This window comes from Macrobrachium nipponense, chromosome 6 (genome assembly GCF_015104395.2).
Source record: "Macrobrachium nipponense isolate FS-2020 chromosome 6, ASM1510439v2, whole genome shotgun sequence".
In the NCBI taxonomy this organism is placed as follows: domain Eukaryota; kingdom Metazoa; phylum Arthropoda; class Malacostraca; order Decapoda; family Palaemonidae; genus Macrobrachium; species Macrobrachium nipponense.
Window position 1 is genome coordinate 123,062,472 of NC_061108.1, and position 15,877 is coordinate 123,078,348.

General features: G+C 36.6%; 1 protein-coding gene across 3 annotated transcripts in view; it reads left to right on the top strand.

Annotated features, from left to right (window-relative positions):
* LOC135216098 (FYVE and coiled-coil domain-containing protein 1-like) overlaps nt 1-15,877 on the top strand; it is a 78,596-nt gene that overhangs the window by 556 nt on the left and 62,163 nt on the right. For all 3 annotated transcript variants that reach the window (XM_064251127.1, XM_064251126.1, XM_064251128.1), the window contains exons 2-6: nt 4,087-4,166; nt 5,120-5,239; nt 5,445-5,554; nt 6,026-6,276; nt 7,630-7,702. In XM_064251127.1, coding sequence (XP_064107197.1) covers nt 4,106-4,166; nt 5,120-5,239; nt 5,445-5,554; nt 6,026-6,276; nt 7,630-7,702 — 615 coding nt within the window. In that variant the 5' untranslated portion in view covers nt 4,087-4,105. The remainder of the gene's footprint in view (nt 1-4,086; nt 4,167-5,119; nt 5,240-5,444; nt 5,555-6,025; nt 6,277-7,629; nt 7,703-15,877) is intronic.

Below are 15,877 nucleotides of genomic sequence, written 5' to 3' on the forward strand. Positions count from 1 at the left end.
CTTTGAAAACTTCTATTAAGAGGTTGCACACAGAAAGAAGTGAAGTTCACCAACAAGAATAGGGTAGATCACCACGGCAGGCCAACCAGGCCACCTACATTCAACGCTTGCCACCCTCCGAAAAAGTACATTATAACGCGTCCTGACACCCGAGATGGGCATCAGTCGCGACTTGTTGTTGGTGAGAAACGGAGCTAAAGACCTCTACTCTCCTTTCGAAGTAAGTATTTTCTCCAAAGTTAGAAATTAAGGCCAAATTTTAAGATTTAAACAGAGGGTACTGAAAACGGTCTCAAACGTAGTGCAAATCTCACCAAAATGCGTTCAACATTTTTACTTACAACTCGAGGTATTTAGAAGATTGACGCCATCTCGATGTTTACGGAGTAGCTTGTGTCAATAAACTAACCATTTCCTGTGATAAATCCGCACACCACTTGTGCCCACAGACGCTGGAGCACTTTCATCACAACAATCGAAACACGATTTCTCACCAACAAACAAGCCAGGAGTAAACAGCTGTTTTGGTAGAAGATGACGAGAAGCGTGCTCTTAGCTAATTTTTAAATAAGTAGTAAAACATCAATATTTTACATATTTATGATGATTAATTTGAAAATATTCGTTATTGAAAAAGTAACTCGACTCTGACTCAAATTTAAGTAATTATTTTTCTGAATTAGAACGTTCTTTTAAGTTCTGTATTATGACGTCACGACATCTTGACTTTCGTACCTATTGTAAATAATTGCTATACTCAACTGTCATTGCAGAACAGTTTACCAGTTATTCATGCAGATTGTTATCAGCTATACATGTAATTGTTATAATCGTAATGCGCATATATATCTTCATTATTTACTTTTTGGATATATGAAGATGTTTTACTGCTGGATTATCGCCGTAGTGTAACGCAATCGTTTTCAGTCCATAAGAAATTATGGGGCCGAATTTGCAATGACCAGAAAGTCGTTAAAAGAGGAAAGTTACCATTCAGGGGCATATGTTTTGACTGAGAAAAATACAAATTTATTCAATAGCTAGCTTGTAAAAAATACTTGGTTATAAAAACTTGATTGACAACTAAGCAGCATGTCTACTATGGGTTTCAGAGACAGTGCAAGCACGTTTTTGGGCAATACCTATTTCTGTAACGAACACTCGTAACAGAACGAGATTTTGCTATAGTGAATTACACCCAGTGCCGTAATTTATAAGGGTATCGTGAATCACTAATCGTAAAGAATAACGACAATTGTCCTTGTACCAAGAGACAAAAACTCCATTATGCAGAAATGGATACGAACACGCGTATAAAGCTCCACCTACCCTCCCCCCCCCCCCCCCCCATCCACCGCCATCCCTTTTCTTCTTCGTTCCTCCGCCTTCCTTTCTCTCTCTCTCTCTCTCTCTCTCTCTCTCTCTCTCTCTCTCTGTTGCCATTCGGTATGTGTTGACCCTCCAAACTGGGTATAAGACTACACACAAAACGTTGAAATTGGTGAAATTAGGCTATGTATTGGAAATATATATACATAAATATTAAAGCAATTTTATCATTATTGCATTACTATGACAACTAGAATTCATAGAAACAGTTTATAATAATGGAACGGCGTATGTGTGAAGCCTCCACTAATGTGGCAACGATGATTTTGCCATTTATTTCTGGCATACGATTATTAAAGAAATTCAAAATACTAATAAAGACTGAAATCAATGAAAAGTGCTAGCAAAAACAAAAAAGCAAAAAAAAAAAAAAACATGTATATAATTCACTTTTCCGTATTCGTTCCTCTATGGTTTTCGGCAGCCAGATGTACGAAAACGTTAGAAACATTTGATTTTATCTACTTTAGAAATATCTGTAATTTTTCGGGGTAATTTGGTTGCAAAAAAGGGATAATATACATGAATTAAATCAAAATTTTTAAATAACAAAGTAAATTTAAACTAAATAACGAGTAAAGTATGCTGTTCATAACTGTGTTTATGGCGCGCGCGCTTAGAAACCAGAAACAGCAACGGGTTTAAAGTGCAATGTGGAGTGAACTGAGACCAAAAATTGTATAATAACAATCAAATAAGCACTGTGGAGTTTCAGTTGTGATGGCAGTAAGGATAAAAACCACCGATTACAAGGTAAGAATGAATTCAGTTCAAACCATAACCCCAGGAATAACAAGTTTCATACTTTCACTAATATAGGCAACAAAATGTTGTTTTATTGTGCTGATTACAACTGCAATCTTGAGTAAGATCAATAAACGTTACATATATGTATACGCTAACATTGTTCAAATGAGTGCTGGGAAGGCTGGGGAAAGATGGTGGCCATCACTGATCAGAACCTTCCATGAAAAACGTAGCCGCCATATTGGATTTCAAAACTGCCTTGAAAACATATTTTACGAAGAGCTCACATGCTTATTTTAGTTCGTGTGGGGCTTTCATATATCACATTATGTTGACGAAACTTCAGTCTTTTAAATGGTATGCTTAGAGTTGCAATTGTATTCTTGTTTCACCAATTAAATATCGAGTGAATAAGACCCGTCCACCGTGATGAGGGTTGGCCTGCCGTGGTGATCTACCCTAGTAATGTTAGGCCTACCTGCCAGTTTCTGACTGTTCTAACCTCCAATATATCAAGGGTTAGGTAGGCCTTACTCTACTTTCAGTAAGTCTTTTTGATATTTAGGAGAGATGATCTTTGGATAGACCACTTTCCACAGTTGATACCTAAGCCTTCATAATTCAGGTAGTTTGCCGAATGGCAGGACTACCTCCGATTGGAAGCTCAGTTCTTTGTTTCATTTGTTTAGTGTTGATGGGGGGTCCATATCGGTGAACCCCCTGGCCAAGTCAGGGCATGGCATCCTAAGAGAGGTTAGGTTGGCGGGCCTGGTTAGGTCAGGGCATGGCGTTCCAGAAAAGGTTAGGTTTGTTTTTGTCTGTAGAACCTGTTCTTGTTATTCAACACTCTTCCCCTTTAATTCCTGTGCATGTCCTACAGTACTTTTTATTTATATGCTACAGTTCTAGTTCAAACTGCAGGCCTAGCCTTTCAAAGTATAGCTGGTGAGATTATTATATTTTAACTTTTTACCTGGTGTCATGGAGGACACACATCTGCCATGAGCCGATAGTGGAGTGCAGCCCTCCCCATGGTGATGTTTCTATTGGTGGTCCAATGAAAACTACGGGAAGGAAAATCCTGAGCTTTCTGGAATCTCTTCTCATTCCAAGTTACCCCTGTTCTGTCTTTCCATGCCCATGCTTATCTTGCCCACCTTGGCATGGCCTCTAAGCTATGGCCATATTTGGTCCTACACAAGATTTTATCAGGCTTGTCGTAACTTTTAATATTTATATAAGTGTAGTAAAACTATTTTCCTTCAGTGTTTCCCAGCAGTGCAGCTGACAGGTAGTATGCAGTTCCTGTCGGCCGTGATCTGATCATTCCCCATACTCTCATCCAAAACTAATTTGTTGGTTATGATTGAGAACTCTAGTTGCCAGAAAGAATTGCTTTGTAAGGTGCAAACTAAATTAATTTTTGTCTACCTTTTGAAATGGTCTAGGTTAGCTCCAATCTTTTTTAGGCTAAGTTTTTGCAAAACTTCCAGGTTAGATAGCCAATTGCAAAAATTAGTAAATCAGAAAGAATTAATAACAAAAAGCAATAGTTGGTTTTTCTCATCTGCAGTTAACTAATACATTATTTAGTTGAGGTTAATGTTTGAAATCTGTACTTAATTGGGTTCTCAGTACCAACACACCTTTGCTCCTTAGGAACTGACAATTGTTCTGAATCATACGTTAGTCAAAAAATAGGTCCAGATAACCCTTTTTCATTAAAATATAGTTTATTTCTTTGTAAAAAAAAAAACAGCCTTTTGTTTCCTTTGGCCCAAAATAGTGGAGGTATGGATTTATATGATGATGGTCTCACAAATAACTTATATATAGCATATTTTGTTTTGTATGATGGTTAATAAAGGTTAGATTTATTGGTTTTTATTATTTTATGTTATTATGAATAAAGCAGGTGTACTTACTGTATTATTTAATTTTATTCAACAGGTATAGCTAAACAAGTACAATGGCAGCTGTAAGGAGACCCGCTGGCATAAACTTTGAAAAGATTCTGCAGTCTGTTAAAGGTAAAGTTCATTTGTCTCTTTTCTTTGGATAATATGAAAAATTCCTCATTTATTAAAGAATATTCTCAATTTTCTTTCTTTGGGGGGCTGTGAATAATTTTTAAAAATTCTACTGGTCGTCAAAGGTGATTTTAAGTTTTCTGTAATGCATGTCATAAGTTTTGTCAAAGGTGATTCTCATTTTTCTCATGCTGTTAGATAATGAATATTGGGATTTGATGTAAATCAATACCATGTGGCCTTCCAGCTGAATCGTTAGGTTCCTTGCAACTGGCCATGAACTGTTATAAATCCTTAGATTTGAGGTTTCCATTGTTTCATTATGGTTGCAGTGTTGCACTTTTTCACAGTAACCATGTGAATGCCAAGTTATTTGAAGTTGTAGTTTTACTTATCCCTCCTAATAGTATAGAACATTTAATTTTTTTTCTCCTAAATATTACTATGAAATTTGTTTGCTGAAAGGAAAGTGGGGTTAAAAGCCTGTTGAGTTGGTGGTACCCCCCATCTCCCTCCTACCTACTGATAATTAACTACCTTGTTACCAAGTTGCAATAAATAAAGTGTAAAGAGGTAATCTGTAGGGGATGCAACTGCTGTGGAACGTGACTGAGCTCATGGGACATTTGTTCATCATGTATGGTTATGTTCTTTTCAGCAAGTGATTAAAAATTCAACAAATCTCTCTCTCTCTCTCTCTCTCTCTCTCTCTCTCTCCTCTCTCTCTCTCTCTCTCTCTCTCTCGATGACCTTCAACACTTGTTGTATTGCACTGCAAGCAAACTGTGACAGTACTGCCAAGTAAGGGAGAGAGCCAAGTAGGTTTTGTCAAATACCAGTTACATTAGCAAGCAGGGCAAACTAATACAGTAAAACTAAGACTTGCAAAAGACATTTTTGTGAAGCAGTACCCTGTATGCAGGAGGTGAATTTTTAAAGATACCATTTTTCAGGTGATATCCAAGAAATGGTTCAAGAATACCAGGAGACTAATTTGCCCATAACAGATGACTGCAAACATCTCCAGCAGCTATGTGATAGAATGGAATTTATTCTTAATTTTGGACTTAAAGGTGAGTGGGTTCATTCAGTCATTTAAAGTTGTGAGATTTTATGATGGTCATCTATGGATTGAATCAATTGGTTTGAAGTGGTTTTTGAGAAATACGCAACCATATTTTCAAATGGTTTGAATTATGTTTTCAGTGATTTGTTATAAATTCATTTGTTTACAGGTTATTTACATAAGTGTGAACATTTTATCTTCTTTTCCAATAGAACGTACTGTTCTTGGTGGTCGGAGGGATGTCTGGCTCTACTTTTGTAAGTGCTTGGCTGAGCGACGAAATATCCTCGAAGGATTGAAAATTGTCAAAGCCAACAGAGAGGTTAGCTAAATTTTAGTGTTTTATAATTTAGCAAAGTAGTATGTGAACTTGTACTTTGCTTGATGAGTATAAAACAGTGGAATACAAGAGTATTAATATTTTTGCGGTGATGTAAGAATTCTTTGATCATGCAAAGTATTGTAAAATCCTATGCATTTCAAGTACCCTTCATTGTCCATGTCTGTGCCATATAGTACTGATTTCACTGATGCCTATTCAAGGCAAAAACTGAGGATTGAAAAGCTACTGACAATGAGCAAAGTATGGATAGATGCCATGATCAGCATTACACAGTACTGTATTGATGCTAAGAATCTGGACATGAATTCAAGTCACTGTCTGACCTACCAAGTCTAATAATAAAGAGCTCATAACTCTTTATTTGTATAAATCCCATTCATTTTAACATAACATGTCTATTTATTTTTAATTCATGGCAGTTTTTTAGATTTTTTATTTCTCATTTTTCAGCTCAAAACTGGTGTTGGACGAAGTCGCAGTTTCCTGCGTTATTGTTTGGTACACCAGTGCTTAGCAGATGTTATTCAGCAATGCACAGAACACAAGTCATTTACTGTACAGTTTTATTCACCTGAGGCATTGTTGCTAGATGAAAAGTCTATAGCATCATTACTAAGCAGCCTGTATCTTCTGTGTGATATATCTTTTGATTTACCTCCCACTGGTCATGATTTAGATGTTTCTTGGCCAACATTTGCACGGTAAGAGTTGATTGATACAAATTCATTTAGCCCTAATCTTTTTTCTTCTGTTTTCTACTTACTCTAATGGTTCTGATTGCAATACTGTTGACCTTTGTTTCATTTACATTTTTTTCCTGACAAAAATGAGCAAGGCAATTAATACGTAATAATAAAAAGTTCAAGCAAGTAGCAGAGGTATGCTTCAGCACATCAGAATTTAAAGAAACATTAAGGGAAATTTATAGAAACCAAAAATCTCTTTGCCTTTTAACTGCAATATAATATCCAGAGGAGATATTTCCTGATTAACATATCATTACTGGTACAAAGGATGTTTTGCACTGTCCCAGTGAATGTTGGATACTACTGCTTTGAAGGACAAGTTTTTTGGATTCTTCTCTTTTGAAAAAACCTTTGCTTAATTTGTGCAGCCTTCCTGTTTTCATTAGTTTATGCAGCTCATTCCCTTTCTCTCACAGAATTTTATAAATACAGTACGTATTGGGTACTAAAGCTTGTTATCAAAGGTTAGAAGGATAATGGATGCTTACCTGAAATAGGTACTGTATGCTCTTATATTGGGGTTAAATTGTTGTAGATTTTGGGTTAACTAACATCCCTAAACTACTACATCCAGACCTTACACTGAAAGTTCATTCTCTTTCCGTAATTATGGGTTTAAGTGGTTGTCAGTGCTAGAATATATCATTGTTTATGTATACATGGAAAACAGTTGATGTGAATAAGCCATGATTGTGTTTTCTTTGTATTAGTTAAACATCTTCAACCAAAGAGTTTAAACATAAAAGTATTTTAGAGGGCTTAACCATTATAAGAATATATGTGCATTATAGATTGTAAATTTGTGTACATAATATACATAATTCATATTTGTTTAAAGGCAGCTATTTTTACCCTAGTGATTAGCAACTTCTTACATGCATTCTAGAAAAGAAAAAAAGACTTCCACCTGGTAGGGTAAGAATATATTGGGTCAGAAGCTCCTTTCTCACCAGAAATGGTTCTTCCTCTTTTGCTCCAGACTTCTTAACTACACTCACTGGTTTCATTATGTGCTGTTTTCTCAGACCCATTAATTTTCTGAGAAATCCTTCCTTCTGGCTTTTCATCTGTAAAATGGTCAGACACTAAAAGGAGGGACTGTTTTCTGTGAGGGATCTTTGAAGCCCAGATGTACACAACCTAACCAGGCGGAAGCACGTAGTCTCAAATTCTGAAGTCTCAAGGGAACTGCTAACCACAGGATCACCTCACCGTAAAGTAATTTATATGCACTAAAAATCAGTTTTGTTTGTACAAAATTGCTTGCTCTTGCTGCAACACCTTTAAATAAAAATGTTATATCTTCAGGCCAGGGACATCAGCATGGCGAGCTCCAAGTCGAACTGTATCGATGTCATCTTTGTCTTCCTTTTCTTCTCAAGTGAGTAGAGTTACTCAGTTATAGATTTTATTTTTAGTCTAATATTTGGAAATGCTTTTGTATACCTGTATGTTGTAGCAGTTGGTGAATGTTGATTTTTGATAGTGTAATACATGAGGATGGGCGCATACAGCCTGTTTGGGTTGTAGTTTTTGTTAGTTAACTTTAAGAATATTTTTTTACCATTGCTACTGTTAAATAATGATGAAATTGTATATTTTTAATGCTTATCTGATAGAAATTTTTTGAGTCAAAAATTACTTTTCATAGAGCCCACTCTGGTAGCATCTTTTGTTAGAATTTCAGAAAAATGCCTACCTTACCCTTTTGAACTAGTTGCCAGTACATTTGGTTTAGTCAGTAGCAAAATCTTTTGCTAGACTGTATATGTGTAATGAAGAGCTATCTTTACTTTTGGAATGAATTTTCAAGTGAATGCCAGTAGTTTAACTATTTTCATACAAATTTGAAAGCAGATTTCAATATACTCTGATATAACTTTTAGTCTTCAGGTAACATGTGTGTCAGAAAGAACCCTTTTTAAGTAGGTTTTCACCTGACTGTTAATTTATTAAGGCTATGCTGTAATGTTCAGTTATGTCCTTCAGTAGGTTCCATTGGCTTTAGTTTATGGTATTTTAGTGTTTGCCTTAATAGTCTTATTATTACTTGTTAATGTTATGCAAGAAAGTTTCAGATAAATTGCCAAGTAAGATCATTTGTACAACTTTAGTGGAAGAAATATAGATTTAATTGGGATAAATCACTTGAAATATGCAGAAGCAGGGCAACCTGAGTGTTCCTAGAAGATGGGGAGACTTACTAACAACTCCATCATGGTACAGTATTGGTTAATTGAGAAACTGATAGCTATTATTTGGAAGAAACTTGGGTTTCATCCCATGTTTTTGAGTATGGATTATCTAGTCTCCTAGCAACCCGGATTACGGTCTAGATGTGGAGGATTCAGTCATCTAAAAGATGGTCTTTCTAGCCCCAGGTATGAGATTGAATCCAAGACAGGCACAGGGAAATAATGATACTAAATTAAGTCATGATTTCTCAGGAGGACATGATATGAAAGGAGGCAAGCATTGGTAAGAGTAGCTTGGTAAAGGGCAGCTGTCAGTCTGAAGGATAGAGTAGGATAGTTAGTTGCTTGGACAGCACTGGTCTCCAAGGATCCAGCCAGAGAGGTGACAGCTAGGCTGACATAGTCAACTGGAATCATTTAGTCAGAATTTGCTGATAGGTTCTGCTACTGTGAGATTATGAACGATTTCAGCTTGGTAGAACAAAGATGATCACATGCAGGTTACAAAATAAGATAGTGAGATTGCAGATATAGATAATAATTTAAAGGATATGGATATGGTCATTACAATCTACTCCCCGGATATGTTCATTGCCATTGTACTCCCTGTAGGTTGTTTGTGGTTCAGGGCACCTCACATGGTACATTGTATGCATTACTAAAGGGTGTATGTAACATCCCTTCAGCCCCTAGTTGCCTCCACTCTTTAGCCTTTTACATTACTTCCATTCTTGATTCCTTTCTTCATTCGTGCAACCCAGCACCTCTAACATTTGTTAGTGCAGCTCTGAGGTTTTCTCCAAGTTCCATTATGGAGGAGTTATGAAGTTCCATTTGACAACGTCTGTGTGTGTGTGTGAGAGAGAGAGAGAGAGAGAGAGAGAGAGAGAGAGAGAGAGAGAGAGAGAGAGAGAGAGAGAGAGAGTGTAATTGCTTTATGGATGGTTAATGACTGAATTGGTTGTTGGTAGGTTCTGGGCTGTCTGCTGGTAATGTTGATTGTTAGAGTTGTGTGTTTTGAGTGAGTTTTTCAGTTAGTCTTGAGTCAGAAGCTGTGAGAGACAGTAGTGTTGGCAGCATTTAGTTAAGCATTGAAATTCGTTTGAGTTGTGATTTGTTGTTAATTATTGTTAAGTGGTGTTGTTACTGGGGGTGTATGTTGCTTTTTTTGTGTTGTTTGTGCTGTGGTCTTTTGTTGAGTTTTTGTTAGGTGTGAGGTCGTGGTTGTGTTTCTTGGTTGTTTGCTGTGTTGTGTTGTGGTTGTGTTCCTTGGTTGTTGTTGTGTTGTTGTTGAGTTGTGGTTGTGTTCTTTGGTGGTTGTTGTGTTATTGTTGTCCTTGGTTGTTGGGTTGTAGTCCTTGGGTGTTGTTGTGTTGGGTTGTCGTTCTTGGTTGTTGTTGTTGGTGTTGTTGTTGTTTATATCTCTGTGACCTCGACCAGCGGACAGCACAGGATAGCCCGGAGTATCTGGAGTGTTGGTAAGTACATGTGTGTTGTTTTTGTTTTTGTTTTGTTTTTGTATAGGTGTAGGTCAATTGTCCTGCGTGTATTTGTTGTGTAAAGAAGAAAGTGTGACTGGGGTGGGTTGGGCAGCTGGAGTGATTATGTTAATGTGGGGAGGGTTTTGCCAGCTTGTTTTTCTAGCTTGTGATCCCGCCACACCATCTTTAGATGTACTTTGTTTTCTTTATTTTCTGGGTCTCTGTCATGTTGTCCAACTCCTTTTGTTGTCTTTAGCATGGGATGGCTGGAAGTTCTCCAGTGCTCGGCTTGACAGCTTAAATTTCAAAATTAGATCAGTTAAAAGTCTGTCTTAGTTGTACAGTAAAAGCAACTCAGGATGCACATCTCACACATGATTTCTCTTGATATCCTTTGTTATCCTACTGCTGGTAATAATAATAAAAGATGCTTGTATTGTCTCACATACCAAATTGTTCACTTTTGTAATACAAAAGAAGTCTTTCATCTTTTCTCATTTCACCTAGTTTTCTTTTGAGTTCAACTCTCATTCATTCTTTTAAGATGGCAAATATGATGAAGAGAAGAATTTTGAAGCATTTAAGAACGAGATGTTAATTGCCTGTAAGAAAATGGGAAAGCAGGAGAAATGCATGGTGGAAAGAATGAGTGACTTGAATTAACAGAAATGAAAGCATGGAGAATGTTAAGGCAGTTTGATCATGTGGTCTGAAGAGCAGTAGAAAGGGCATATAAAAATATTTTAAATATAGTAGTATAGAGGACCATGAAATTAGTTGATTAGTAGATGAATAGGAACTCAAAAAGTAAGAGGCTCAATGCTTATGAATGCAAGTATAAAATGATGATACTTAAGTGGTTCATTTTATGTAAGGGGTGGTCCATCAGTAGGCTGGATGATCAGGCTCCTCTGCAGCATGTTTGAATTATTTTTATTTGTTTGCAGTGTCGTGGCTAGTTTCTCTGTCCCCATGTCCTTTGTAGCATTGCTTTATTCAAGTTTATACAGCCAACTCTAAACAACTATTGCCATGTCAGTGATGTTCCCCTATCTCTACCTTTACTTAATAGCTTAATAAGTTCATTAATGGTGTTGCCACTCTCCGATTTTGTTTTTCTTCGCCAAGTTCTTGTTATCTTTGATAATTGAGCTTCTTAATTTGAAAAGTTGGCCAGACAATATCCTGACTGGTTGATTTATTGTGTAAGATTGGGTGTAGAAAATTTGTCTGGAAGGCACAGTTTTTTTTTTTTTTTTTTTTTTTTTTTTTTTTTTTTTTTTTTTTTTTTTTTTTTTTTTTTTTTTTTTTTTTATTACATGATTGTCAAAGAAGAATGTTCCTAAGTACAATTTGGAAAGGGAAGAGTGTATGGGAGAGAGTCAGCTGAATTATGTGTTGTTACAAAGTACATGGTTAACCAAGTTGGTGGATGTAACACTGAGAAGAGCAGTGGCCAGAGGTTTGTGTTATCATCATCTGGGAGAGGAAAAAATAAAATTAGGTACAAGTTTTTGCTAGATAGAAAAGGTGAAAATGTGGCTATAAATGTAATAAAGACAAGTAAGTTTGATGAAAAGTAAAGAGAAAATGAGTACAAATAACCTGAAAATCCTAAAAATTCAGTCTTCGTTGTGGTGTATTCATCCCTTCATATCCTGGAAGCGAGAGTGAGTAAGAGAAGCCTAAGTGTTTGTGTGTGTTTGTGTGTGGTGAGAGAGAGAGAGAGAGAGAGATTTTTTTTCTTCTTTTGTCACAAGAAGTCATCCTCAATACAGCATTTAAACTATGAATATAGCAGTAAAACCGTTCTTGCCGTTTTCTTAAGACATTTACTGTTAAGATAAATATGCAAATGTTCAAAGAAAACTATAACCATCACAGCTAAAACATAGTTTGGCACTTTTACCTAAGTTTTGTTCATTGTCACATTCCTTAAACTTCGTCACCATTTTTTTCTTCTTTTTGACGGTAGGAGGGTGTCAAGAATCTGGCGTTTATCCCAAGCCCTTTTTCAGATTATAAAATGTCATGGCATAAACAGAAGCACAAGTCCTTAAAAAGTAGGGCAAGGTGACACGTATTAGGGTTTAGAGTTAAGCTTAGTCAGTCAAGTCCCGAAAATTGAATAAATTCCAGAATTATGACGTAAAATATTAATGAGGCTAGAAAACTATTAATAATACTAATAATAATAGCATGAGTCACTAAAATTGTGAAGAAATCAACAGTGGTGTAAGTGTAAATATATAAATACAAACAAGAGCTTTCAAGAATCTGCGCGATTCTCCTCAATCTGAAAGAGAATCGAGCGGGTTCTCGGAACCCGCTCGGAAGCTCTCGTTTGTTTTTGTAGCTATATTTACACTTACACAACTGTTAATTTACTAGCCAACACTAATAATAATAGATATCCAATATTTAATCTGTGTAACAGCTCTAAGACTTGTGTTGAGGCTTCAAGTCAAGTCTTGAATAGTACTGATTCAGGGACGTGACTTAAGCCTCAAAATAGTCTGGAATATATTTACCAAGATATGTTTGAAGTTGAGCCGTTTTACTATCATTTGTGCGTGGTACTTTAATGAATACCCATTATAGACCATATTTTGATTATTGTATGGGGGAATATTTGTTTTGTTGATTGTTTAGATTGTTTGGTGCTACTTTGGTTGGTTATCTACGCGTCACCTACTCCGAGGTGCTAGAACTAAACACGGTCTAGGTTTATACCTAGACCGTGGTACTAAACATGGCGGAAGCTCCGTGGGACGCCGTGTTTAGTACTAGCCCCTCGGGGATGAAAATGTTACATTCACCCAGTTCTATATTGCGTGGTGACAAATTATATTAATAAATTATATCTTCGTGCGACCGTCTGTTTTGCATATATCGACGGTCTAGACTGTATATACTGTAGAGTGCATTTACCATGCGGCCGCGGCGTATAGTACTACCTCCTCGGAGTCGGTGACGCGTAGATAACAAGTTAATAAATCTCACAGACTATTTCCATCTTGGTGAAGGGGACGAGGTTTCAGACATTTCCTTTATAATCTAGTGATTGCGATACATTTTCTGTATGTATTTCGTGTCGTTAACATAATTTTTTTTAAATGTTCCCGTTATTTATTCAACGGCTTCCAGCAGTTGTCAGTGAGGAATGAGGATACAGTAATGGTCATTTTCTTAAATTAATGTTGATATTAGTGGAAACAATTGGTATTTCAGTAGGAAAAGCAGCGCTGTAAGAAGCTAATACGATAATGATAAACATCATCATGAGGAAGAATGAGAAATACCCCATTCATATAACGAGAGAGAGAGAGAGAGAGAGAGAGAGAGAGAGAGTTTTACAAGGAGTTACAAGGATTAGGATGTCTCAAAGACTTGTTAGTCCATCTGAGGAGACATCGTGTGCTCACTATCTGTAAGAGCAGGTTTTATTGTGCATTCACAGTGTCCCAATGATTTTGTCTAGCTTTCGAGAGAGAGAGAGAGAGAGTCTGTGAGTGTGTGTGTGTGTGCGCACGCGCGTTGTTGAAGGGGGCCTAAACGTCACTTTAAAAGGGAAAAAAAAGAAAAAAAGAGCAGCCCAGAGTGTTACGTCATTCGGAAACGATCTCCAGACCCAGTTGACCGCATCAATTGTGGTGGCCTCTCGCATACCTGTCGCTGTTTGTGTGTCACTACGTGATAAACAACAAACACTCATCATTTTTTTTTAATGTCTGTCATTCTCGAGAGAGTTCTCTCTATCTCCTCTTTTGCGTCGTTGGCACAGGTGAATGTTCGCAGGAGAGTGTTAGCCATTGCAGAATCAGCTGTAGGAGAAGAGCACAAGCAGTAGCAATAGAAAATCCGTTGTAACATATCAATGGCGCATTTCTAGCGAGAGGTCAGTCAGCCTGAGGTCAGCCGGGGTCATTCTCAATAGCCATCTTGGGTCGTTGACACTGAGCGGACGATGTAGGTTGAGTCGTTGACGAATCATTAAAACATGTATGGAAGAGGTCAGTAGCAGAAGGAGATAGGAGAATAAGTAACATAAGAAAGGAGAATAAGTAGCAGAAGAGGATATGAGAATGAGTAAGAAGATAGGTGAATAAGTAGCGGAAGATAGGAAAATAAGTAACAGAAGAAAGGAGAATAAGTAGCAGAAGAAGATAGGAGAATGAGTAACAAGAAGATAAGAGAATAGGTAGCGGAAGATGATAGGGGAATGAGTAACAAGAAGATAGGAAAATAAGTAGCAGAAGAAAGGAGAATAAGTAGTAGAAGATAGGAGAATTAATAATAATAATCTAGGAGCACAAGAATACAAGGGAATAAGCAGCTGGAAAAGATAGGTGAATAAGTAGCTGAATAAGATAGGAGGGTAAGTAGCTGAGGTAGATAGAAGAATAAGTAGCACAAGAATACAAGGGAATACGTAGGTATAGAAGAAGGTAGGAGAATAAGTAGCAGAAGAGTATAGGTTAATAAGTAGCAGAAGATATGGAGAATAAGTAAGAGAAAAAGATAGGAGAAAATGACAAAGAAGATGTGAGAGTAAGTAACAGAACAAGATAGGTGAATAAGTAGCAGAAGAAGGTAAGAGAATAAATAACGGAAGATAGAATAGGTAGCAGAAGAAGATAGAAGAATAAGTAACAGAAAAAGAAAGGAGAATGAGTAACGGAAGATAGAATAGGTAACAGAAGAAGATAGGAAAAGAAATAAGGTACGGAAGAAATAAATAAGTAGCGAAGATATGGAAAAGAATGAAGTAACGGAAGAAATAGAATAGGAAAAAATGAGCAAAGAAGAGGTGAGGAGAATAAGTAACAGGAAGGAATGAATAGGTTGAATTTAGCGAGCATGGAAGGTAATAAGAAAAAATAACCGGAAGATAGAATAGGTTAAGACAGAAGAAGAAGATGGAAGAATAAGTAACGGAATATAAATAGGTAAAAACCGAATAAATGGAGTAAGAATGAGTAAACGAAAGATAGAATAGGTAACGAGAAGAAGATAGGAATAAATGAAGTATCGGTAAAGTATGACTAGGTAGCAGAAGAAGATAGGAAGAATGAGTAACGGAAGATAGAATAGGTAGCAGAAGAAGATAGGAGAATAAGTAACGGAAGATAGAATAGGTAACAGAAGAAGATAGGGAAGAATGAGTAACGGAAGATAGAATAGGTAACAGAAGAGATAAGATAGGAAATGAAGTAACGGAAGGTATAAAATAAGGGTAGGCCAGAAGAATATATGGATAATGAATAACGGAAGCTAAGAATAGGTAACAAATAAGAATAGTTAGGAATGAAATGGTAACGGAAAGGTAGCAATAGGGTAAACAGAAGAATGATAGGTAAGAATGAGTAACTGGAAGATAGAATAGGTAAGCAGGAAGAAATATATGGAGAATGAAGTAACGGTAAGGATAGAATAGGTAAGCAGGAAGAATAATAGTGAAGAGTGAGTTAAACGGAAGTATGAATAGGTAAGCATAAGAAGATAGGTTGGAAAATGAGTAACATGGAAAGGTATAATTGAATAGTTAACCGGAAGATAAGATATAGAATGAAGTTTCAACGGAAGAAAGATAGAATAAGGTAACAGAATACGAAATAGGAGAATGAGTAACTGGAAGGTTATCAATAGGGTAACATAAGAAGATATGGAAATGAGTTAACGGAAGATCATAATTAGGTTAACAGAAGAAGATAGGAGAATGAGTAACGGAAGATAGAAGATAGGAAAGATGGAATTAACGGAAGAATAGAATAGGTAACAGAAATACAGGATAGGAAGGAATAATTAGGCAGGAATGAATGGTAAGTACTGGTAATACAGCGGAATTATTAATGGAAGAATGAGTAAAAGCGGAATGAT